The 26,043-nt window shown below is 36.3% G+C and overlaps 1 protein-coding gene across 3 annotated transcripts in view; it reads left to right on the top strand.

Annotated features, from left to right (window-relative positions):
• Window positions 1-26,043, top strand: part of RB1CC1 (RB1 inducible coiled-coil 1) — an 82,319-nt gene that overhangs the window by 20,203 nt on the left and 36,073 nt on the right. For all 3 annotated transcript variants that reach the window (XM_027771336.1, XM_006140345.3, XM_006140346.3), the window contains exons 4-14: window positions 1,077-1,203; window positions 1,391-1,561; window positions 7,733-7,935; window positions 9,878-10,304; window positions 14,752-14,922; window positions 21,451-21,635; window positions 21,999-22,185; window positions 22,269-22,350; window positions 22,588-22,649; window positions 24,993-25,096; window positions 25,864-25,990. In XM_027771336.1, the coding sequence (XP_027627137.1) occupies window positions 1,077-1,203; window positions 1,391-1,561; window positions 7,733-7,935; window positions 9,878-10,304; window positions 14,752-14,922; window positions 21,451-21,635; window positions 21,999-22,185; window positions 22,269-22,350; window positions 22,588-22,649; window positions 24,993-25,096; window positions 25,864-25,990 (1,846 nt within the window). The remainder of the gene's footprint in view (window positions 1-1,076; window positions 1,204-1,390; window positions 1,562-7,732; window positions 7,936-9,877; window positions 10,305-14,751; window positions 14,923-21,450; window positions 21,636-21,998; window positions 22,186-22,268; window positions 22,351-22,587; window positions 22,650-24,992; window positions 25,097-25,863; window positions 25,991-26,043) is intronic.

The raw sequence follows: 26,043 nt of genomic DNA on the forward strand, positions 1-26,043 counted from the left end.
TTTCCCTCTGTCTCTGGTGAGCGCACACATCCTATGATGAAAAATCTCAAAGAAAAATTTTAATATGCTTAGACACATTAATGGTACTCATACAATGTATCAAATAATTCTCTAGCTTTTCAAAGATGTCAGTTATTTGACAGTTGAATGCTTTTATCCTGCTATATTTGTGAAAAGTAGGAGAGCATGTAGGAGAGAGAGAATATATTTTGAGGCCAAACAGGGTGAAGAGACAAATAATCATTTCAAACCTGCTTGTATTACTATCTTGGTCAAAATAGCAAAGACTTATTAGCAGTATGAAATACATAAATCCAATGCTAAATGTTATGAGTAATTTGTGGGATCAGTAATCTCTGTTTTAAAAATGGAATTATGGAATTCTTTTTATTTTTAAAAGGACTAGTTTTTATGAAATGTAGTTTTGCCTCTAAAGGGATGATTGTTTTGAAACATAGAAAGAGGAAGGAATTTTAACATGTTTAGAATTAATGTACTTTCTGTAATGTGATCTACAGATTTTAACACAAATCTGAGAATTTTAACAGACCTGATACCAGTATGAGCATATTCCTTTGCTTGTATTATATATAATGCTCAAAAATAAATGTGTTTACTGCCTGTATTTCCTAGACTTACTTTTAGATATGACTCAGTGGGTGACTGACTTACCTAAGATTAGCCAGTTGATTATAGAATCCAGTTCAAGAAACAGGAAGCTTATATTTTTTTACTGCTGTTTTTCGGGGGTGTGTGAGGGTTTGAGAGTGAAATTCGTTAACTTATCAGGTAACATAGTCCTTCCTTTAAAAAAAAAATTATTTATTTAATTATATTTATCATCATTATTGTTTTTTTAATTGCTATTGGGCATGCATACTTAACAGAGAGAAAGAGAAAGCAAGAGAAAGACAACAAACTGCCAGGTCCGGGACTCAAACCATGGTCAGTCATGTGGGAGTCTAGTGACACCACACTACCGGCTGGTCTAGCATAGTGCTATTTTGATAATAAAGTTATAAAAAGGCAAATGTAAATAACTGGCTTCTTTTTTTTCCCCTTTGTTTTTTGTAAAGTGTGGCAGACCTTAAGCATGCTATTCAAAGCAAATACAAGATTGCTATTCAGCACCAGGTGCTGGTGGTCAATGGAGGCGAATGCATGGCTGCAGATAGAAGAGTATGCACCTACAGTGCTGGGACGGTAGGTGTTTAAGAGCCTTTATACAAGGATGGTCCAGCTTCACACTCTGTCGGGAGCTGGGAGCTTGGTATACAGAGAAGTCAGGTTTATCTACCTGTGGGGGCGCTTTTGGGGGCCACATATATCGAGGGCACTGTGTTTAGTATTTGTAAAATGTTCAGTTATGTCTGCATTTTTCTTTATATAGGACACAAATCCAATTTTTCTTTTTAACAAAGAAATGATCTTATGTGATCGTCCACCTGCTATTCCTAAAACTACATTTTCAACAGAAAATGACATGGAAATAAAAGTCGAAGAGTCTCTTATGATGCCTGCAGTTTTTCACACTGTTGCTTCCAGGACACAACTTGCAGTGGTAAGATATTAATAGTCATTTTTACCTAACCAGTTGCTCCTAAAACATTACAATACAAATAGCTGACTACTATTAATTACATAGGAAGCATCCAAAAACAACATAAAATGTAACAAACTTATAAAACCTTTTGTGATTAATATGTCCAATTTTTAAATTTTAAGCCCATATGTTTGGTAGCCATTCTACATCGACAGTTAACAGGCTTTTAGAATCTTAAGAAAAAGCTGTCTTAAACATAATTTGATCAACTTCTGTCTTCAATGATGATATACATATAATTACTTTTCAGCATTCTTTAATTAATAAAATATGTATGTTTGCCAAAGAGAGCTTAAATAGCTCTAAAGTTAAAATTTTTCCCTCGTGTGTCCATGTTTGGTTAATGGAAGGAGAAACAAGTTTCTTTTTGACATATCCTTCTTGCACTACTCCTTAGAATCCCCGTAGATTTTTGTCCTTTTAAACTTGTTGTTTACTGTTAAAGACTCTAAACTATCAGCAGTAAGCCACATTAGCTTTCACATATGAAGAAGAATAATGTCTTAGAAGACATTACTTTTGGTAAAAGTTAACATAACTTTTGCTCATGTGTTTTGGTAATTAAAACTCTTAGGAATTTTCTTAAGGTAGTATATACATTTGTGAAACCACTTCATTGTTCACATATACAACACAGAAAAGGAACTAGCTTCATCTTTCCAAAACATTTAATAAGTATGAAAGAGTTCATAAGTACTTTTTTAAAAAAATGTATTTATTGTTATTACTATTTTTAAATTTAAGGAGAGAGAAAGAAAACAGGCCCCCATGTTCAGGACTCAAAACACTGCCAGCCATGTGGGAGTCTAGTGTCTTCACCACCACACCCTGCTGGCTCCCAGAAGTACTTTTTTTTTTGGAGAGTCTTTTTTTTTTTTGCTATAGGACATGTGCGCTCGCCACGTGCGCTCACCAGAAAGACAGAGAAACAGAAAGCAAGAAAACACCCCCCAGGGGGTATGGCCACACTGCAATCCCTTCTCCATTCTCTTCTTGGGATCTTGGTCACACCTGCACACACGCCCAGCGTGAGTTTAAGCCACTGGGTCCGGAACTCGAACTGCAGTCAACCACATGGGAGTTCAGTGACATAGCCATTATGCCAACTGCTGGTCCCACAGAAGTACTTTTTTTGAGAGAGATTTTTGCTATTGGGTGTGTGCGCTCAACAGAGAGAGATACATAGGCAGGAAGAAAGCGAAAAATCATGCCCCGGGTGGGGGCTGGAGGTGGGGTGGCCATGCGGCAATCCCTTCTCCTCCATTCTCCAGTCAGGATTTTGGGGACGCATGCACATGCACGCAATGTGAGTTTCAAGCTACCGGGTCCGGGACTCAAAGTGTAGTCAGCCATGTGGGAGCCCAGAGATATAACCATTAGGCTATCTGCTGGTTCCTAGAGTCCAGAAGTACTTTTGAGAGAATAAAATTCATAATTCTGTAATGTGGATTTGTGTAATAGAGTCCTTTATTTTATTTATTTATTTTTTTTATGCTTGAAAAATATAGGTGCTTCATTCTGGTAGAGAAAATGTAATACTAAACATGATAATAAACTAAAGGGTAATGAAATAGGATAGGTTAGTTCTCACCACTTCCTCCCAGTTTGTGAAGGATGTGTTTCAAGACCTCCAGTAGACTATAAACTGGATGATACCAGTCCCTATATTGGAGGGAGGGAGACGAGCCTTCAAAAAGTTCAAGGTTAATGTGTATTAGGAAGAAATTATATATATGGATTTCAAAAATTTTTCTCACCAGAATAAGCTTCTATTTTAATTCTAGTTTCCCACAAACTTTTCAAGTCTCTTTGTATGTTTTCTTCTTGTAGTACATACATATCTATGATAAAGCTTAAAAATGTATAAATTAGGCTCAATAAGAGATTAGCAACAATAATAAAACAATATGCTGTAATAAAATTATGTAAAAGTACTGTCTCTGTAAAAATATCTTACTCCTCTGTACTTACCTATTTTTGGACCATGTTTGACTGTGGGTAACTGAAACTGCAAAGTGAAACTCCAGATGGAGGAGGAGATATTATATATGAGTTTCAAATGAATAGAGTGATATTGAAGATCAAATAAAACTTAATTCAACAGGGGTGGTTAAGGGCACTGGATCCCACATAGCTCATTGTGGTTTGGGTGCCATCCATAGAGACTTAAAAACACGCCAGGCACCGTCAGTTGCATCATGACTTCTCTGACAACCCAGTATTTGGATGGTCTTCCAGCTGCCGACATTCCTACGGTCACCATACTCAGATACTTAGTATTTGTGTGTCTGTGCCAGTATTTCTAGGACAGGTACTTAAAGCAGAATTGCTATGTCATACTATACATTTTGTTTTGATAATTGTTTCCAGATTGACTGACTAATTTGAAAGTATCTATTTTCCCACCCTAGACAAGATTTTTCTGTCTTTAATTTTGTCACAGTGATAGCTGAGGGTGATGGGATCTTATGGTCAATTTTATCTATTTATTTATTTATTTACGTACGTACGTACATACTTACTTTTTTTAATTTGCTGTTGATGCGTGCCCTCACTAGAGAGACAGAGAGAGAGGGCATGTGAGAAAGCACCTCCCAGGGGAATGACTGCACTCTTTGGGAGTTTTGGTCTTGCATGCATGTGTGTGCCCAGTGTATTTTTCAAGTTGCTGAGTCTGGGACTCAAACAGTACCGTCGTCCATGTGGAATTCACTGTCTTAAACTCCATGTCACCTAGCTGGCCCTGTTCATTTATTTTTTATTTTGCAAATAATTACCAAGTTTGAACATTTATTCTTTCTGTACCTATGGTGTTCTCCTGTTCTTATTCTTTGTCTATGACATTGGGTTTTCATAAATTTATTGGTATGACTGTGTATTGTGCATGTTATGCCTCTCTGTTATCTGTATATCTGTTACATATGTACACATGTGCAGCTAATACATATTTTATAATTATGATTTCATATTGTTTGTTTGGTTTTATTTTTGGAGAGTTTTTTGCTATAGGGCACATGCGCTCTCCAGAAAGACAGAGACAGACAGAAGTAAGAAATCACCCCCCTGGGGGATGGCCACACCGCAACCCCTTCTCCTCCATTCTCCCCTCAGGATCTTGGGCATGCACACACACACACACACACACACATGCCCAATGTGAGTTTAACATAGCCGTTCTGTGACTTCAACTGCGGTTGTCTACATGGGAGTTCAGTGACATAGCCGTTAAATCAACTGCTGGTCCCCCATATTTTTTTTAAAGAGAGATTTCTGCTATAGGGTGCATGTACTTACCAAAGACACAGAGAGAGAGACAGTGAGAAATCACCCCCCCAGGGTGGATAGCCACACTGCAATCCCTACTCCTCCACTTTCTCCTCTTGGGATGTTGGGCATGCACACACACGTGCCCGGCATGAGTGTTAAGTCACCAAGTCTGGGACTGGAACCACAGTTTACTATGAGGGAGTTCAGCAATGTAACCATTATGCCACACGCCATTTCCCATTATTTATAAAGTATTATTTTTTGATACATGAATACCATTGTAATGGTCAGATTGGGGTAATTAGCATATCACTTCAAACACTTATAATTACTTTGTATTAGTAACTTTCAAAATTCTTTTAGCTGTCTTGAAATAGATAATAGATTATTAGTTATTTGCCGTGCTATAGAATACTAGAAGTTACTCCTCCTATCTAACTGATTTTGACTCTATCAGCCAACAGCTCCCTGCCCTCCCCTTCTCCATCACCTTGGTCACTTCTGGTAACCAGTATTTTACTCTCTAATTGTTCAACCTTTTTAGCCTCTACATCTGTGTGAGAACATATGATTTTTCTCTTTCTGTATCAGGCTTATCTGACTTAACAGAAAATTTCCAAGCTCTTCCATGTTATCCCAATGACAGAATTGTCTTGTGTTTATGACTGTCTAGTAGTCCAATGTGTATACATACCACATTTTTTTCTTTCTTTTTTAAAAATTTGCCAGAGGGCACATGTGTTTGCCGTGGGGTGGGTTTGGGAGGACTGGGCAGGGGAGGCAGAAAATGAGAAAGCACCCCACTGGGGGATGACGTGCTGCAATCCCAATCTCCATTTTCCTCTTTTCCGGCTACCAGGTCTAAGACTCAAACCACACAGTTAGACAACTAGAATCCATCCCACCTAGCTGGCCCTATATATACCACATTTTCTTTGTCCATTCTATTGTTGAGGGTACATAGGTTGATTGTGTATCTATGAATAGTGCTCCGATAAGCCTGTGTAGATATCTCTTCAGCAAACTTATTTCCTTTCTTTTGAATATATATCCAGCAGTGAGATTTAGGTATTTGTTTTCCACCAACAGCATTGAGTTCTTCGTTTGCATCCTTGCCACCACTTGCTATTTTTATGCATTTTACATGCTAGCCATTCTAACTGGAGTTAGGCGATAGCTAATTGTCGTTTTGGTTTGTATTTCCTTGGAGGTTAAAGAAGTTGAGCTTTTTTAATGCACCTGCTAGCCATTTGTATGTCTACTTTTGAGAAATAATTTATTCAAGTCATATGTCCATTTCTTAGTTTTTGTTTGTTTGTTTGGCTTTGATCTTTTTGACTTCCTTGTGAGTGCTGGATCATAGTCTCTTGTCAGGCGATTAGTTTGCAGATATTTTCTACCATTCTATAGGTTGTCTCATCACCCTGTTGATTCTTTACTTTGGTCTGTAAGAAATTTTGATAAAATCCTGTTTGTTTTTGCTTCTGTTGCCTGTCTTGTTAAAGTCTTAATCCAAGAACTCTGCCTAGACCAGTGTGCTGAAGCATATCCCCTATAGTTTCTTCTGGTAGTCTCAGAACTTCAGGTCTTATACTTAAGTCTCTAGTCCATTTTGAGTTGATTTTTATATATTGTGATGATAGAGGTCTAGTTTTGTTCTTCTGCATATATATAGCTGGTTTTTCTAGTACCATTTATTGAAGAGACTGTCCTTTCTCTTATGAATGTTCTTGATACCTTTATTGAAAATTAATCGGCTGTATATACATGGATTTGTTTGTGGGTTCTCTATTCTGCTGTATATGTTTTTATCCAAATACCATGCTACTTTAGGTTATTATGGTTTTGTGGTATTTTTTGAACTTTAGCTTGGTTTTTGTTAGGGTCACTTTGGCTTATCAATCTTCCTAGTATGTGTTTGATCATGTTCATCCACATTAAAGAATCCTTCAGAAGTGGTTGTTTTGTGAGTAAAGTCCACCAACACCTTTACCTTAGTATTTTCTGAGTGTTTCATCCTCTGGTTCTCTCCTTTCTCTCCTTTTCTCACGTTTTCCTCCAAACGTTTTGTTCTAATCAGTGATACATATTTTCCATTTCCTTGCCTGAGTTACATTACTCTCTTCTTTTCCTCCAATTCTCTTGCAGTTTTGTCCACATTCGTTTTACATCTCAGTATTTAAGTACTTTCTCATTTTCAGAAAGCCTTCTCCTTACCCATTTCTTGATTTTTATATATGTCTTTTAGCAGTTAACAACGTTGGAATGATCTCTTAGTTTCTATTATACTAAGATGTTTTGTAACAGGATTTCTAATATTTAGATATTCTACATTGCTTTCTAGTAATTTACTCGTTTTTTTTAGAATCGAATCCTAAATATTTATTCTCACTGTTTTCCCTGTTGACATAAATTATTTTCAAGAATTTCACTAGGTTACAAAATGTATTCCTGTTACATTAATGAGAAGTACATGTTTTTAGTTTTTAGTTTCTGCCTTATGCAAAAACAATTTTTTTTTTCTTTTATTAGTAAATCTGGCTTGAGATAGTTCTTTGGAGGAGAGTTACATTTGAGGTGGAGTATCTTAGTACCTTAGTCATCAGTAAGATCATAGGAACCCCCACTCTTCTATTTTCCAGAGGTTTCATCGTACAGGACCCTTTAGTTGACCTCTCTTAGGCTGCTTGCTCAGAAACACCTCAGCATTTATATCCTGTGTTACTTTTAGGCATGAGCAGTATTAACTAAAATAGTCCTTTAAAAACACATTAAAATGTGCTTATATATATACATGTGCAAACATGTGCACAAACCATTGCCTTCTTTTATGGTCTTTTTTTCCCCTCTTTTTCAATACAGGAAATGTATGAAGTTGCCAAGAAGCTCTGTTCTTTTTGTGAAGGCCTTGTCCATGACGAACATCTCCAGCATCAAGGCTGGGCTGCAATCATGGCCAATCTGGAGGACTGTTCCAATTCATACCAGAAGCTACTTTTCAAATTTGAAAGTATTTATTCAAATTATCTGCAATCCATAGAAGACATCAAGTTAAAACTTACTCAGTATGTTTGCCATTAAAATAGATAAAAACTTCTTGTTTAAAATTATTTTGAAATTTATTACTAGTTTTAGTCAATTTGTAAGGTCATGTATTTGTAATGACTGAGGTTTACTTTTGAGTCATTCATGCTAGTACTTTACAGATTATAGTTTTTACAGATTTATAAATTTATAATTTAAAAGTTGTGATCAATTTTTTTAACCATGTTTTTAGCAAGCCTCCCACATTTCTTTTCCTTAAGTTACTTTATTTATGAAAAAGGCACAAGATACATATTTTAGATTTTGTCATAGGATACGTGCTCTTGTCAGGGAGAGAAGGACAGAGAGAAGGAAAGTAAGAAAACAGCCCCCAGAGGTATAGCCCTGCCACAGTCCTTTCTCTTCCATTCTCCTCCTGGGATTTTGGGCTCGCACATACACATGCCTGACGTGGTTTTCGAGCTGGCAGGCCTATGGCTTGAATTGTGGTTGGCCATGTGGGAGTCTAGGCAGCCACCTGCTGCCTCCTCCTCTGCAAAATACTTTTGAAATCGTTTATAAAACCAGAAATCTTTGCCTGTCTCTTTCTCAATAAAAAGAAAGTAAGATGTAAAAATAAGAAATCTCACAGAAATAAAAAAGTTATCAAACATTGGACAATCCAGGACAATTTTACTTTATTTTTAAAGTATTGATATACTAGTAGAAGTTTGACAAGATGAAAAAAAAAATACTTTGTTTTGTCTCTCGTTTAGATGGCTTTTTAGTTTTTTTTGTCAGGCAGTTTGTGCACTGATTAGAAAGAGAGGGAGAGAGAGAGTGAGAGAGAGCAAGAGTGAACAATCCATGATGGGACATGGTCACACTGTTATCCCCTCTTCTTCCATTCCTCCTTCCTGTCAGGATTTTGGGCATGCACACAGAACACTCGGTTTTTTTCTGGTTTCTTGCTGTAGATGGCCATGTGAGAGTTGGCTCTCGGCCATGAGGCTCACCCTCATTTAGTTCTTTGCGTAAAAGCACATCTACTACCCATGGGATTTTTTTTGAAAGGGCTATGATTAATGTAAAGATATAGCAGTATTAAGCTTGAATATAACTTCATTGCGTGTGTGCATATGTACATTTTCATTCTTTTTCATTCAGTTTTTTGTTTTCTTTTTGATTCTTTTGGTTTTTAAAAGTTACTTAGTGAAATGGAGGCAGACAGCTTATTTCCTTCCCTTCTATTCCCCTTTCTTTTTTTTTTTTTCTTTTTTTTTTAAATTTAGGTAACCTCTTTAGGTTTCTCTTTTGTGGTATGAATATTTAGGTAGATTTGAAGTTGACAGTTAAAAGAAATCTTGGAAGGAAAGAGAATGTGTAAGACTATAAAGATCTTTGTGAAGTTTAGTAACCTCTTCAAGTAACTATTTTTTGGAGAGTTTTGTCTCTGTATGTCAATTTAATGTAAAATCCTGTATCATTTTACATGTGGTTTTATAGATCTCAGATCCAAGGATTTTTTCATCCTTTCAAGAACATAAACCTGCCTATCTGTTTTAGAGATATTATGAGTGTAAGAATTAGCCTAATCTTTTTTAAGATTATTAGTTTTCCCTGTGCTTTAAATATATCAAGTATATTTGATTGGCTTAAAGACAGAAAGTTATATTCTAAATGACTGCTATGGTGAATTTTTGTAAATTTGAATTTGTTATACCTTGTAGTTTGATAAAAGTACATTTGTTTAATATAAGCTAGATAATTTTACGTTGGAGTGACATTTTAATATATTAACGATATCCTCTGTCTGCTAAATTAGAATTCTTTCAGGTAGTAGATGAGTTTATATATGTATAATGTAATAGGGAGGTGATAAGATTTTTGTGTGTAATAATAAAAATGTGATTTCACTCAAACCTGCTAATTCCTAACTAGAACAGTCTAATTGTTTTACTGACAGATCCTTTGTGTTTTAAGCTTAGGAACTGCAGTTTCGGTAATGGCCAAGATTCCACTGTTGGAGTGCCTAACCAGACATAGTTACAGGGAATGTTTGGAAAGACCGGATTCTTTACCTGAACATGAAGACTCAGAAAAACCCGAGATGAAAAGATCCACTGAACTGGTGCTCTCTCCTGATATGCCTAGAACAACTAACAAATCCTCATTAACCTCACTTCACAAGTCAGTGGAACATGTAGCCCCAGACAGCACAGATGCTGAGAGTGGCAATGAAATTAGGGAATGTTGTCCAAGTACTGTCCACCATGATGAAACTTCAAAAGATGCTAAAGAGGGTGATCTGCCTTTTTTTAATGTTTCTTTGTTAGACTGGATAAATGTTCAAGATAGACCTAATGATGTGGAATCTTTGGTCAGGAAGTGCTTTGATTCTATGAGCAGAGTAAGTAATGTTAATTTGATATTTGTCATTTAATTAAATTATTTTACTCATTTATACTAAATGTCTTATACAATAAAGAGGTGATTATGTTATAATGAAAGTAAAGACCTTGTAGTGAAACTTTTCAGTCTAGGTTTAATCCTAAAACATCATTTCTGAATTCACCATAAACTTCAGGTGATGATTTGGATTATGTAAGTAAGATGTCTAGCATAATAAGTGATTTATGTATGGTAAAGTGAGCAGGTATTAAATATTAGTTAAGGAGTAGCCAGGACTCAAAAGAAGTTAGTGAATATTCCCATTACCCAAATTGTCATCTTAATATTTCTTTTCAATCACCGTCTCCTTAAAAGGAACCTTTTTCTGACTTTTTTCAAAAGAAATTTTGGGGACCAGCAGTTAGCATAATGGCTATGTCGCTGGACTCCCACGTAGTCAACCGTGGTTCACATCCTGGACCTGGTGGCTTAAAACTCATGCTGGACGCGAGATCCCGAGAGGAGAATGGCGGAGAAGGGATTGCGGCTTGGCCATCCCTCCTGGGGGGTGATTTCTCACTTTCTGTCTGTCTGGCAAGCACACGCGCCCTATAGCAAAAACCTCTCTAAAAGAAGAAATTTTGAATAATATACCTGTCTGAGATACTTCAAATATTGTGTTTTTAGTTGTATTTTATAATCATAAATATAAGCTTGTATTTTGTATCAGAGTCTCCTTTAGTACACTTGTCAAAATTTTTAAGTTTGGAGATCTAATACCTCTACTTTTATTTTTTTTAAGTTTTCTTATTTCTACCATGTGAAAGGGAGACAGAGGAGAGGGGCAGAGAGGAAGTGAAGGAAAAGGAGAGATGGGCATCCCCAACAGGGTGCTCATGCCGTGATCCTACCTCCAGCTCTGCCAGCCAGAAGAGAAACTCTCATTTGGTTATGCATATTTGTTATAAGATGAGATAACATGACTAGAATACTACCTATATTACAGTACTCATTTATTTCATGTGGCTCCTAGATGAAAGTAGTGAAAACCTATTTAAAAGAAATGTGTTTCTATATTTTTGCTTACCTTTTATGCACTATACTATGTTCTATAGATAGGGTTTATTATGTAATATATAGCATTTAAATATTTTCATTAAATTAACATTTTCTTAACATGACTGCGTACTCTTGATACCACTTGTGGCATTTCTAATGATTGATTGAACTGTGAGGATGGGATTCCTCAGTGATCAGAAATGCTTCCTTTTTAATCTCATGTTTATTAAATTGTTGTATAAAACAACTAACCGAGTTGATATCTGATAGCAGTCATGTTGGCTGCCAGTATATTTTAAAGACGTGTCAAGATTTGATACTGTGCTGGGACCAGCAGTTAGCGTAATGGCTATGTCGCTGGACTCCCACGTAGTCGACTGTGGTGAGGAGAAGGGATTGCGGCGTGGCCATCCCCCCTGGGGGGTGATTTCCTGCTTTCTATCTCTCTGTCTCTCTCTGTCTGTCTGGCGAGCGCACGCGCCCTATAGCTAAAACCTCTCCAAAAAAAAAAAAAAAAAAGATTTGATACTGTGCTATAAGCATATTTTGTTTAAAGCCATCATTTTTATAGACTAATCCTAATTGCAGCAATATTTGTGTTAATAGCATGTATTTCCATGGAGACACATATTTCTTTCTTAGGAAATTAGTTAAGGCAGATATTTTAGAATATAGAGTTTTGAAAGTCACTTCATATTTGTGTGATTTGATAATATGCTGTTGGGTTTTCAGAAAATTCATAATATATGTCCTGACTCTTCTGAAAGCTCAATAGTTTCATGAAGTGCTTAGTTTTTCCCCAGTTTTAATCCGTTGGGGAAAGTTTTAATCTCTTAGATTTTGTTATTTTCTTGCTAGAATGACTCTTGGATGTTCTATTTCAGATTTTACTACAAAAAGCAAACTGATTCGTATTTCTGACGATTCATAATTAGAAGAATGTGCACTTAGCTTCTTTGTAAGCTGTCCAGATTAGTACCAGCATAATTTACAGAGTCTTAGTATTTCACTCAGGCAACTTGTCATCTTAAGGAATATTGTTGCTTGTTCTTTGCAGTGGGGATAGGTTTGAAGGTCAGATGGTTAAGAATTGAGAGCGTAAGAAACTGGTTTTTTATAGTTCTTTCTCTAAGGCAGCAATTAATAACACTATAAAAAAGTTTTAAATGTGTCAAACAGACCAACAGTAAAACTTAGTGTAACATCAAGTGGTAGTTATTGAAAATTTACTAAATAGTTACTAATATAACTCTGTGATTTAAATATATGTCATCCAAAACATTTCTTCAAAGACTGTTTGGAAATTTAAATTGTCATTATCAGGGGACAAAAGATTATTATGAAGTACAATGACATTTTAGGAAAGTTATGTTGTATAAACTCTATTCAGTGAATAATAAATACTGTCCTATGGTTGTCAGTGCAGCAAATTATACTTCCAGTGAATTACAAAATATAGAAACATAATTAGGAGCCTTGGTGTTTGATTTATTTTATTTAAATCATTGCTATATTATGTTTAGGTGTAGTTATAATTTTACTCAAGTTGTAATTTCAGCTAGTTTTAGTCATTTTTTAGTTATTTATTAATTATTTCATTAATACTTTATAATGAGACTGATTTGTGTCATAGAATAGAAATGTATGTGCATTGGGCTCAGTTATCACAAAATTGAGAAGAGGGAGTGAAGAAATGTTCACATTACAAGTTCAGTTAAAGTGATATTGTGTGAAATGAATGCTATCTGTATTTAAATAATGGCCCTGGTTATTTTGGTTTTGGTGGTCTTAGAAATGCATCCTCCCACTACCACTAGATTCTTAATAGCAGTATAATAGACTAGTACACTTTGATTTCTGTGTACAAGACATATGTAAACTAAAGTTACGGTCCTTTTGATTATCAAGAGCAAAAAGACAATGTGAAGGAGGTAGTCTTTGAGTAGGATCTCTAAATAGAGACAGAGGTGGAATTAAACATCTAGGTAGTATAAGCAATATGAATAAAGGTTAGAGGCAGAAAAATACTGGATGTATCTTTTTTGGGGGGGGGAGGGGGGGAGAGATTTTCACTATAGGGCGCGTGCGCTCACCAGACAGACAGAGAGAGACATAGAGACAGAAAGCAAGAAATCACCCCTCGGGGGATAGTCACGCTGCAATCCCTTCTCCTCCATTCTCCTCTCAGGATCTTGGGCACGCATGCACACGTGCCTGGTGTGAGTCTTAAGCGTCCGGGATGCGAACCGCGGTTGACTACGTGGGAGTCCAGCGACATAGCCATTACGCTAACTACTGGTTCCCAATACTGGATGTATCTTGAAATAATAGGCAATTTAGCTTGAAAAGCTGGACCTGGAGAGATTTGCTGGTATCATTTCACTGAAACTTTGACTGTAGTCTACATTTATTGGATGTTACTTGTGGATGGAGGAAAAAAGCCATTTGGGTATCAGAAAACAGCCAAAAGTCAGTAATAGCAGCTATCATCAGAAACACAGAATTTGTGAGATAGATCAGGGACTAAAATAGGCCAAGAGGTTACTGTGATAAAAGCTATGCTTGACTCCGATATCATATACTAAATAGTAATAATGAGCTAAGGGCATACTCCTTCTAGATCATCAATAGCTGCTGAGGAGTAGAGAAGAAGGAGCCAGAGATGAATATTGTGAGAGAGACAGCAACGGTCATGTCCCAAAACCTGGAAAGCCTGGAAAAAGTTTTCTACAATGCTAAATGTGGCAGAGGCTCAAGTGATAGGAAATCATTGGTGATCTTTGGCTAAGCAGTTGTTTATGGAAAATGCAGCTAGGGTAAAATATTCTTTCAAGGGAAATGAGTAGTGTTGAAAATTTTGGGGGTGTACCATGAATTCCATCAAATTATAGAATTAGAGACGGGGAACAGAAGAGGTTGAAGAGTAAGAAAAGTTGAAGAAAGAGAGGGTTCATCAACTAGATTACTCAAGGAGATAGAGATGGATTTATAAACTTACTAGGAGGAGGTAAGTTTGATCAAAGAAGTCAATATTTTAGGGATATAATTTAGATTGGTAAGAGAATTAATGACCAAGGAATGAGTTTTAGCCATTAACTCTGCTGTACTTTATAAGAGCCTGAACATAACATTTTCTGAGAGGTGTTGAGAATTAAGTTATAGCATTGATTTAAGTGTATGAATCCTGTGACTGTATTTCTAAAAACATATTCTAGTGTATTCAGTACTTTAGAATGGCATTTATCCTGATTTGACCTTCTTGTTAAAGTATAACTTAAATCTTCCATGCTTCTGCTTTTCTGTTCTATATCATTTTTATTTTCTCTCATGCTGTGTATCAGTTATATAAAACATGTTTTAAATTATTTGCTGCTAGTTGTATTCATATGTATTTCCTTTTAATTTAGCTTGATCCACGGATTATTCGACCATTTATAGCAGAATGCCGTCAGACTATTGCCAAACTTGATAATCAGAATATGAAAGCCATTAAAGGGCTTGAAGATCGCCTGTATGCCCTGGACCAGATGATTGCTAGCTGCAGCCGGCTTGTGAATGAGCAGAAAGAGCTTGCTCAGGTACCTTTCCAAACTTCTCTTAGAAAAAGGAAGTTTTGGGACTAGCAGTTGGCGTAATGGCTAAGTCACTGGACTCCCATGTAGTCAACAGTGGTTCGAGTCCTGGACCTGGTAGCTTAAACTCACATCGGGCATGTGTGTGTGCATGCCCAGGATCCTGAGAGGAGAATGGAGGAAAAGGGATTGCTGCTTGGCCATCCCCCCGGTGGGTGATTTCTTGCTTTCTTTCTCTCTGTCTTTCTGGCTAGCACATATGCCCTATAGTAAAAACCTCTTAAAAAAAAAAAAATGAAAAAGGGAGTTGCGGTTTACAATGGTATTTTTTGTGCACCATATTTTCATTTCGTCCTTAAATATTGTTGGTTTTAGTTTTTTATCTCTCTCTCTCTCTCTTTATTTATTTTTTTTTGTCATAATCTTTTTTCCTCCAGTTCTCCATCCCATCATGATTCTGGACATATATATATGCCTAGCTTGTTTCTCAAGCCATTGGAGGCAGGACTCAATTTATGGTCAATCATGTTGGATTTAGCTTTCTCTGCAAAGCACTTATCAACTGTGCATTCTTGAATATTGTAAATGTATTGTTATTGTTTCTACTTAATAAAGGCATTTTCTGAAAGTTTTATTTATACCATGAGTAAGAAGAAGGCAAAACTCTAGTCTTTTTTCTTTCTTTTAAAATTTGTTTTAAATTTATTTATTTTACATTCATTTACTGTATATCATTATGGCATAGAAAATGAATATTCCCTTCCAGAATACACTGTATATTGGCTCAGTCAAAGATATTATCATACACGTTATCTTCAACAAATAATTTTCCATTTCTTGTTTTTTAGATATTTTAACATCTCTTTTTTCCCCCTCTTGATTCCCTACCTCCCAACCTCTGTCATTTCCCACTCTCCTCCAATATACTGTCTCTTGTATCCATAGTTGCTTTCCATGTTTTTTCCCTCACATCTTATTGATTCACAATAGATCTGAAATGAAATATTTCTGATAGTAAGTACAGTGATATAAACCTATCTGTGAACACATATCTGATTTTAGGCATGAAACTCAGTGAGTGGAATGAACATGTTATAAATAGCACCTAGGTGAAGCTATATTGCTTACTGCAGATATTAACTTATGGTTTTTATTTATATTTTGTTTTCTTTAATCTTTTTATAATTTTAAGAAAAGCAGTTTTAGTTTTAATAAATTAAAATTTTTTAAATGTTAAGAAAAATTTGCCTAAGGCTTAAAGCCAGGTAAAAGTTTAGGATTCTATTCAAATAGATAAATCACTAAAAACTCAAAAAGCAGATATAGATGAAGCTAAAATCTAGTAACAAGTGAACTGTTATTTTCTTCTGAAACATTAGCAAATTGCTGAACCTATCAGTTGCTCAAAAGAAAACAAAAATCCTTAAATTTGTAAGACAAAGCATTGAAGAAAGTCAGCAATGTTTTAGTCAGAAGTCGTAAAATTCTGTCTCATGTAATTAATTTCTCCTCCGTTGAATTTACAGTGTTACTGTGGTCCGTCCGGCCTTACTGTTTAAATCCTGGAAGTTAAAATTCAGTATTATTATTGACATTTCCAGACTTGTCTCTACCGTTAAGCTAGCCATTTTCTTGGTCATTTTTTGTTCTCTTATTTCTGTTTTTAGTTTTCCTGGTATAGCACTCCTTTCAAAACTTCTTGAAGAGCTGATTTGGTGTTGGCAAATTCTTTCAGGTTTTGTTTATCTGAGAATGCTTTTTTCTTCCTATATGGAGAATAATCTTACTGGGTATGGTATTCTTGGTTGAAACTGTTTTGTTTTTCTTTTATCACTTTGAATATATTTTCCCATTCTTTCCTTGCTTGGACTGTTTCTTTCCCTTTTTTTGGAGAGGTTTTTGCTATAGGGCACGTGCATTCACGAGAAAGGCAGAGAGAGACAGAAAGCGAGAAATCACTCCCCATGGGGATGGCCATGCTGCAATCCTTTCTCCTCTCAGGATCTTGGGCACGCACACACACGTGCCTGGCCTGAGTTTAAGCCACTGGGTCCAGGACTCGAACCGCAGTTGATTCCATGGGAGTCCAGCAACATAGCCATTATGCCATCTGCTGGTCCCACTTGGACTGTTTCTGATGAGAGGTCCAATGTTAACCTGATGGGATAACCTTTGTAAGTAATTTGACATTCCTCTCTTGCCAATTTTAGAATCTTGGCTTTGTCTGAGGTTTTAGCCAATGTAGCTATGATGTGCCTTGGAGAAGATTTTCCTGGATTGATTCTACTGGGGATCCTTTGTATTTCTTTGGATATCTCTCTAGGTTTGGAAAGTTTGGAAAGTTTTCTTCTAGGATTCCATAGACTAGATTATCAATGCCCTTATTGGTTTCTTCACCCTCTGGAATACCACTTATCTGGCTATTTGGACATTTAATTAATAGTATCTAGTATTTTCATATATTATTCTCTTTTTTTTTAAATTGTTTTCTCAGTCTTTTTGGTGATGTTTTCTAGGTCAGAAGTTTTGTCTTCTACATTCAAGATTTACCCTTCTGCATGTTCTAGTCTGCTTTTAGTACTTTTCAAGGAGGTTTTGAATTCATGTATTACAGCCTTCATCTGTAACAGCTCCTTTGATTGTTTTTTTTATGGTGTGTGTTTCTTCTTTCAAATCGTGAAGATCTTCCTCATTTCTTGGAACTCATCTCTTTTCTCTTGCATCTTCTAGAATTTATTGTCTCTCTTTTATTGCATCTCGATTAGTTTTGTCGCTATGAAAATTCTGAATTCTTTAACTAACATTTCCACGAATTCCACTGTAGTGTTTGTGGGTGATGAAGGGTTGTTTCCCCTTAAGAGAGAGAAATTTTCTTGATTTCTCATATTTATTGTGCTTCTGTGGTGGTTTGTTATCGAACGGACTATACATTTCTTCCTAATTTCTTGGAGTTGATTCTGGAGCTTTCAGAGAAGTGTGGGAAGAGATGGCTCTTAATCTCTTTGCTGTTCTGTTTCCCTGATCCTCACCAAGGCAACCTGTACTATTGTTGTTAGAAGTGGATATTACAAAGGCCTGCCAGTTTCTAAAGAACAGGTATACCCAGGATGAGCTGCCAGATTTCAAATGAGAGTCAGAGGTGTGTGGGAGGAGAAGAGCTGAGCATTCAGAGAAGTGTGGGAAGAGATGGCTCTTAATCTCTTTGCTGTTCTGTTTCCCTGATCCTCACCAAGGCAACCTGTACTATTGTTGTTAGAAGTGGATATTACAAAGGCCTGCCAGTTTCTAAAGAACAGGTATACCCAGGATGAGCTGCCAGATTTCAAATGAGAGTCAGAGGTGTGTGGGAGGAGAAGAGCTGCACTCTCTCTGCAGCTCCGTATTTCTCCCTGCTGCTCACTCTGCAATCTTTCTTCTCTAAGTTTTAGTTATTTGGTGGTGTATTCACTTTTGGCTAATTTGTTGGAGAATGTTTCTGCAACTGTAAACTTGTATGCTTCCCTTTACTTCTGTGTTCGTTTCTCTCCTCTGCTGCGTTTTCTAGTGTGATACCCACAAAACGAGATTTGAGTTCAGATTTATGAAGAAGAGTTGAGGGTTGAGATTTTCTATTACCCTAGAAGTGTTCAGATGTTTGGCTACTGTGCTCCTATACCTGTCTAGACACTCAGTGTGTAGAAGCTGAGAAGCAAAGTGAGAAAGTCAGGTAAAAGAAAAGAAAAAAAGAAAATTCAAAAAAAAGAAAAAGGCAAAAATTAAAAACCAAGCAGCATGCTTGCATACCACATGAAAGGAGCAAATCTTTTTCCTGTTATATCCAGAGGACCTTACCACAGCTCCTCACTCATAGGCAGGTGCACATTAGTACTTACAGATGAAGATTTGAGTTCATGTTTGTGATATTCTCCTTATCCTCTTACTAGTCTGGAAGTTTAGGTTACCTTACTTATTCATGGCGCATATGTTACTTTCGTTCTTACTGATAGTATTATCCCATTGCAGATATTTTCTCTTCTTTTTTTGTTTTTAATTTTATTTATCATTATTATTGTGGGGTTTTTTTGTTTTTGTTTTTGAGAGGTTTTTGCTTTAGAGTACATGCGTTCACCAGGAAGTCAGAGAGAGACAGAGAGACAGAAAGCGAGACAATCCCTTCTCCTCCAGTCTCCTCTTGGGATCTTGGGCACGCACGCACTCGCGCCCGGCATGAGTTTGCTGACTGCTGGTCCCCATTATTATTATTTTTTAATTTGACCACAGAGAGTCAGGGGGTAGTGGGGAGTGTGAAAGCAAGTTGCTAGGTCTGGGACTCGAAGCACAATTGGCCATGTGCAAGTCCAGCACCTTAACCCTCATGCCACCTGCTGGCCCCTTTTCTTGCTTATTAACACTGCCTTAAAAATTAGGCTAGTGAAACTGTATAAACTCAGATTATCTGATTTTAAGAGTTGATTTTCATTTTGCTGTATACATTGCAGATTATTGTAGTACATTCTAACAATACAACAAAGAAGACTTCTAGCCTTATATTTCTGGATATTTATCATGTCTTTTCCTATTCAGTCCAAATTATGATGAAGTTTTTTGTTTGTTTGTTTGTTTGTTTGTTTTTAAGAATTACTTCATTTCATTTATTCATTCATTTTTAATTTGACCAGAGAGAAATAACTGAGAGAAAGTGAAAAAGCAAGCCACCAGGTCTGGGACTTGAACTGTTGTCGGCCATGTGGGTGTGTACAATGCCCTAACCAATACACTACCTGCTGGCCCCTGAAGATGGTTTTATAAATGTGGAATTTAACTTATTGATAAATGGAAGTACATGTTTCCTCTCTTTTACAGTACTTATGTATTTGTGTTTTTGGTGTCAGGAAACCCCTTACTGATGTTTTAGAATTTAGATGTAGGATTAATTCATTGTTTTTCTTGCATATTTAATAAGATCTTATTGACACCCTATTAAGACTTTACCAAAGGAAATAAAAGTAGTAAGCTATTCTTTAAATTGCAAAAAAATTATGACTACATGGAGTTTAGTTAACCATAGAGCATATTGAAAGAAAAAAGACGTAAGACGTCTATTGAAATTGCCTTACTTTCAGATTTGCCTTTATAATACATACTATTTACATTTAAATATTATCATGATAATTTAGAAAAATACGAAACGTTAGAAAGAGAGCTGCCAGTAAGTAGAAAAGCACTCTTGTCCTTTGCTGGTCATATGGTTCTGTCCCTAGGAAGACATTTATAGTAGCATACGTGGTCAGGTGGATGTGCAAAACCTAAAGCTTCCATAATAGACTAACTGTTTAGTTTGTATAGTAGGGAACAACTTCATGGTAGCAGTAAAATACATAGTAATCTTATTTCGTTGTCTTTGGACTTAATACAAAGAAAACTAAAATACTTGAGAGATAGGGAGGAAGCCGACATTTGAATATATATGGCAGATCATTCTAGATTAATTTGTAGCCTATGCACAATCCCTACTTGACAAAATGATAGAACGTTTACCTGTAAAAATAAGTAAGGACAAGAAAATTAAAAATGAGTTTTCTGCCAAACAATAAAGTATACTATAAAATTACACAGTTCACTCATTCTAAAGATGAGCACAGATCAGTGAAACAAAATATAGTTCAGAAGTAACTGGATAACTGGGGAGGAAAATGGCTTCTCAGTACGTACTTTACAGGCAATATGATTATCTTTTTATTTCGAGAAGTACATAATAAACTGTTGTAAGGGAGAATTTCAAAAAGTTAATGTAAAAATATTTACATTTGAAATATGAGATACGAATTTTTGATGAACTATTTGAAGACTCCTTATGTTCTGTTGGCTAAGAAGAATCAGTTGTTGTTTTCCATTAACTTTTTTTTTTTTTTTTTTTTGGTGCTCTGATTGCCCTCTGGTGTAATAAGAATTTAGATACATAGGTTCTAGTTCTGATTTACCTATTATGTATGTTTTTGGTGGAAGTTACTTTTCTTCCCAGCCTTCATTTTTATTTTTTTAGTATGAAAAATGATAGTGTTAGACAAACATAGGTTTTTCTGAATATACTGAATCTTGTGCTATGAATGCTTATGTTCAGAAAAATACATTTAAAAATCTTAATAGAAAATAGAACAGTTTATGGGGGCTATATTTTTTAACAGCAGAGAGAACATGTTTGTGTCTGTCCCTGGGTCCACTCCTATGCCTGAGCGGGAAAATGCTAGAGAGAGTATATGCACAAACAAGCGCCCTCCTCGCAGGGCCAGTCACGCCACAGTCCCCTTTCCTCCAGCCATCCTTCCCAGTAGGAAGCTGGGCACGGGTGTATACATGCACCTATTTTTCAAGCCAGTGGGGCTGGCCTCAAACCCCGGACAGCCACATTGGGATCTGGCTTCCTCTGCTCAGCACCTAGCCACTGGGATAAGGAGCCAGCCTGAGTTATTGTTTAACATCAAGATTTTCCTCTTAAGTCAGTGTTCATATTTTTTATGAAATAAAATTAATGCTTTTTAAAATCTTTTCTTAAAGGGATTTTTAGCTAATCAAATGAGAGCTGAAAACTTGAAGGATGCATCTGTATTACCTGATTTGTGCCTGAGTCATGCAAATCAGTTGATGATTATGTTGCAAAATCATAGAAAACTGTTGGATATTAAACAGAAGTGTACCACTGCCAAACAAGAACTAGCAAATAACCTACATGTCAGACTGAAGTAAGTGATAGTATATCTAATTCCAGGTGTTTAGAATCAGTGTTTATATTTATTTCTCCTAAGCAATGGGGTACTTTTTCTTATTGCTATGTTAAAATAATTGATTAACTTTCATATTAGACTTTTTAAAACATATATACATATGATTGATTGACTGATTGTGATTTAAAGCCTGGATCTGAACTTGGATCTTGCTTAGCCATGTGGGAATCTAGGACCGTAATCATCACGCCTCCTGCTGACCCTGGGATTAGACTGTTTTTATAGAACTTGTATATCTTGATTTCTTTAAACTTAACCAATAAGGAATTATTTTTAGTAAGCTTTTGTGGATGATGGAAATAATAGTTTTCATTTTTATAGGTGGTGTTGCTTTGTAATGCTTCACGCTGACCAAGACGGAGAGAAATTGCAAGCGTTGCTCCGCCTTGTAATAGAGCTGTTAGAAAGAGTTAAAATTGTTGAAGCTCTTAGTACAGTTCCTCAGATGTACTGCTTAGCTGTTGTTGAGGTTGTAAGAAGAAAAATGTTCATAAAACACTACAGGGAGGTATGAAAATTAAATTCTATTTTAACTATATATGAACATTAATTAGTGGGTATATGTTATTAACATAATCTTTCCCCTTCTAGTGGGCTGGTGCTTTAGTCAAAGATGGAAAGCGATTATATGAAGCTGAGAAGTCTAAAAGGGAATCCTTTGGAAAATTATTTAGTAAGTTTTCTTCACTAATTTTTTAAAGAATAAATGTGATTTCATAGACATGAGTTATACCATTATGCTACATATATACTGTTACTTGCTGTTGAAATTGAGATCTGTAAAGGTGAATCTATTGTTAACTTTTAAACCTGAAGCATTGTTAAATTTTAATTTACCCTTTAAAAAGCCAGAGATTATTTTTTACCTTAAATAAAGTTCTAAAATAGCCATATTACTTTCTTTATGCAGGAAAGTCTTTTTTGAGAAATCGTCTCTTTAGAGGACTAGACTCCTGGCCACCTTCCTTTTGTGTATGTATTTATGTTCTTACCATGACTAAGTTAAAACCTTTTTTCCAAAAAAGAAGCATTTATCAGAAACTTAAAAAAAGTGTTAGGATTTTTAGTTTCTACTATAGGTTGAGTGCATGCACCAGAGTGGGGGAGGGGGTGAGAAATCACCATCCAGTGGGGGTGACCATACTGCAATCCCTTCTGTGCACATGTGCCTGGTGTGAGTTTCAAGCCTCCAGGTCTGGGACTCGATCTGCAGTCAGCCATGCGGGAGTCCAGTGCCTTGACTACCATACCACTTGCTGGCCCCAGTGTTAATGATTTTTAAAATCAACATAAAGATTTTGACTGTAAGCCAGTTGGCATAATAGTTTCAGACTTTCATATCCATAATTGTTGTTCAGTACTTTTTGTAACAAAGGCATACATCTCGTACCGCGGAGTTAGGATAAATAGTAGATTCTCTTGTCCCTTTTTTTGTCTTTCTTCCCCTTTCCCTTTTTCTTTCCCTTGCTCTCCTTCCTCTTTCTCTTTTCCTATCTCTATTTCTCCTCACCCTCTCTTCCTTTATTCTTGACAGATCAGATTAACGTGACACTTCAGTTAGGTCTTCACTGGAGTTAAATTATGGAAAAATAGTTTGTTATATTTCTAAACTAGTACTGTCAGGGACAATCAATTTATGACATGAGAAATAATCAAAGATCTTAGATTTTTTTCTCCAATATACTACTTAGCTGTTAAGCATTTTTCTGGACTGCACGGTTTCTGAGGGCTTTAACTATATATTTTTATTATCTGAGAATGAGTAATGTAATAGTAGAAAGGGATTCCCATACTCATCTACCTGGGAATCTCTTTCTGTGAAGAACATCTTCACATCTCTAAATCTGCTTGATTAATGTTACAAATCATTGAAGTTATTTTATGCTATTCTTGGCAATATTGTAAAGAAAGAAATGACAGGGCTTACCAGTTAATTTTTAAAAGAAGTTGAAATTGAATAGGAGGTTGTATTGGAAAGTCCAATAATGTCATGGAAAGCTCATGGGGGGACCAGCAGTTAGTGTAATGGCTATGCCACTAAACTCCTATGTAGCCGACCGTGGTTCGAGTCCTGGACCTGGTGGCTTAAATTCATGCTGGGCGCGTGTGTGTACATGCCCAAGATCCGAGAGGAGAATGGAGGAGAAGGGATTGCGCGGTGTAGCCATCCCCTTGGGGGTGATTTCTCTCTTTCTGTCTGTCTCTGTCTTTCTGGCGAGTGCACATGCCCTATAGCAAAAACCACTCCAAAAAAAAAAAAAAAAAAAACTCATGGGAAGGACAAGGAAAATTTAAAACTAAGCATGGATATCAAGGTTATTTTACATAGAAAAAAGTATTTTGACCATGTTAAAGCAAGAACACATGCTAGGACCAGCAGTTGGCATAATGGCTGTTGCTGGACTCCCATGTAGTCAACTGTGGTTTGAATCCCAGACCTGGTGGCTTAAACCCACACCAGGTACATGTGCCTGTGTGCCCAAGATCCCAAGAGGAGAATGCAGGAAAAGGGATTGCAGTGTGGCCATCCCCCCGGGGGATGATTTCTCTCTTTCTGTCTCTCTGTCTCTCTTTTGTCTTTCTGGCAAGTACACGTGTCCTATGGCAAAAACCTCTCCAAAAAAAAATAAAATCAAAACTCAAAAAACAACAAAAAAGCAAGACCACATGCTAACACATAATAAGAATAGATACAGAGCTATGGAGGTTTTCATGGTCAATTCTCAGGTCAGGAAATATTTGCGAATAGCCCACACACAGTTGGAACAAATGGTTTCATTTAACATTGATGTGTATTGCTGGAATTCCCTTAATATGATGCTGAAAACAGAGAAGGTGAGGAGTAAGTGCATCAACTGATCACCTATAGCTCATGTCCCATTCTTTTAAAGGCTCAAAAAAATAGCGGACCCTATGTTCATTGGGTGGTCTTTCATTTTTATTTTATTTTATTCTATTTCTTAAGTATGAGTACATCATTTGAAGTATTTTGTTTTATTGACTTTTTTAAAGTTTATTCATTTTTTTTCTATATGTAAAAGAGACAGAATCAGCACCCGAAACTGTGGCTTAACACTGCAATCTTCCCTCAGCCTTCAGCCAGCCATGAATCATGGGTACACATGTGTCATCCATAGTCAAGGAAGTCTCTTAACTTGAACTGGGAACCTTCACATGTGATATTGCCTCACAGCGCATTGCATTTTTACTGCTAGACTTTACCCCTGTGTTACTGTCTAAATGTAATAATAATCAGAAATTATATATAAGTTATTTTTTTTTTTCTGTAAAAAATAATTCTTTTTTGGTGTGCAGACTCAGAAGCCTCGAAAGTTTGACTGTGAACTTCCAGATATTTCACTAAAAGATTTACAGTTTCTTCAATCATATTGTCCTTCAGAAGTTCAGCCATTCCTCAGGTAAATGTCATTAGTTTTTTTCAACTTATTACCTTAAAAGGTTTAATATTCTGGAGCTGTGGAAAGTAGCACCAGTATTCTGAAGAAGTGCCAAGATAGAGAAATGTTTTCTGATGGACTGATTCATTGACTGCTGCTTTAGAAAGTTTCCAAGGAATGTAAAAATAAGCAGAAAATGAAAATAAAGTGGAAGGAAGTTTTGTCTTATGTGCAGTTTATTTTTTTCTAGTAGTTACTCTGACTTTGCATACTATTAGTAGATTTCTGACTTATTTAAATCTTTTTTTTTTTTTTTTTTTTTTTTTTTTTTAAACCTTTTTTTTTTTTTTTTTTTTTTTTTTTTGGAGAGGTTTTCGCTATAGGGCGCGTGCGCTCGCCAGACAAACAGAGACATAGAGACAGAAAGCGAGAAGTCACCCCCCAGAGGGGATGGTCAATCCCCTGCTGCAATCCCTTCTCCTCCATTCTCCTCTCGGGATCCTGGGCATGCACGCACACGTGCCCGGCGTGAGTTTTAAGCCACCAGGTCCGGGACGTGAACCGAGGTCGACTACGTGGGAGTCCAGCGACATAGCCATTATGCTAACTGCTGGTTCCCTCTAAACCTACTTTTAATGACTCAGACTTCTTAAAAATGTTTCTGGTATTGAATAAAAGGAGCTGGTAATGCTGTATTATTTTTGGTATATTGAAATATTAGTATTGGTTACACTTAGCCATCTTTTCTTAGGAAATCAGAAACTTAATTTCATTGCATTCTGTTTCAGGGTTCCTTTACTTTGTGACTTCGAACCTCTACACCAGCATGTACTTGCTCTCCATAATTTGGTAAAAGCAGCACAAAGTTTGGATGAAATGTCCCAGACCATTACAGATCTACTGAGTGAACAAAAGGCAGGTTAACTGTTTTCAAATTCTTTTCTTCATTAGTGAAAAATGTTTGCGTT

The sequence above is a fragment of the Tupaia chinensis genome, unplaced genomic scaffold (assembly GCF_000334495.1).
Source record: "Tupaia chinensis unplaced genomic scaffold, TupChi_1.0 Scaffold000031_1, whole genome shotgun sequence".
In the NCBI taxonomy this organism is placed as follows: Eukaryota; Metazoa; Chordata; class Mammalia; order Scandentia; family Tupaiidae; genus Tupaia; species Tupaia belangeri.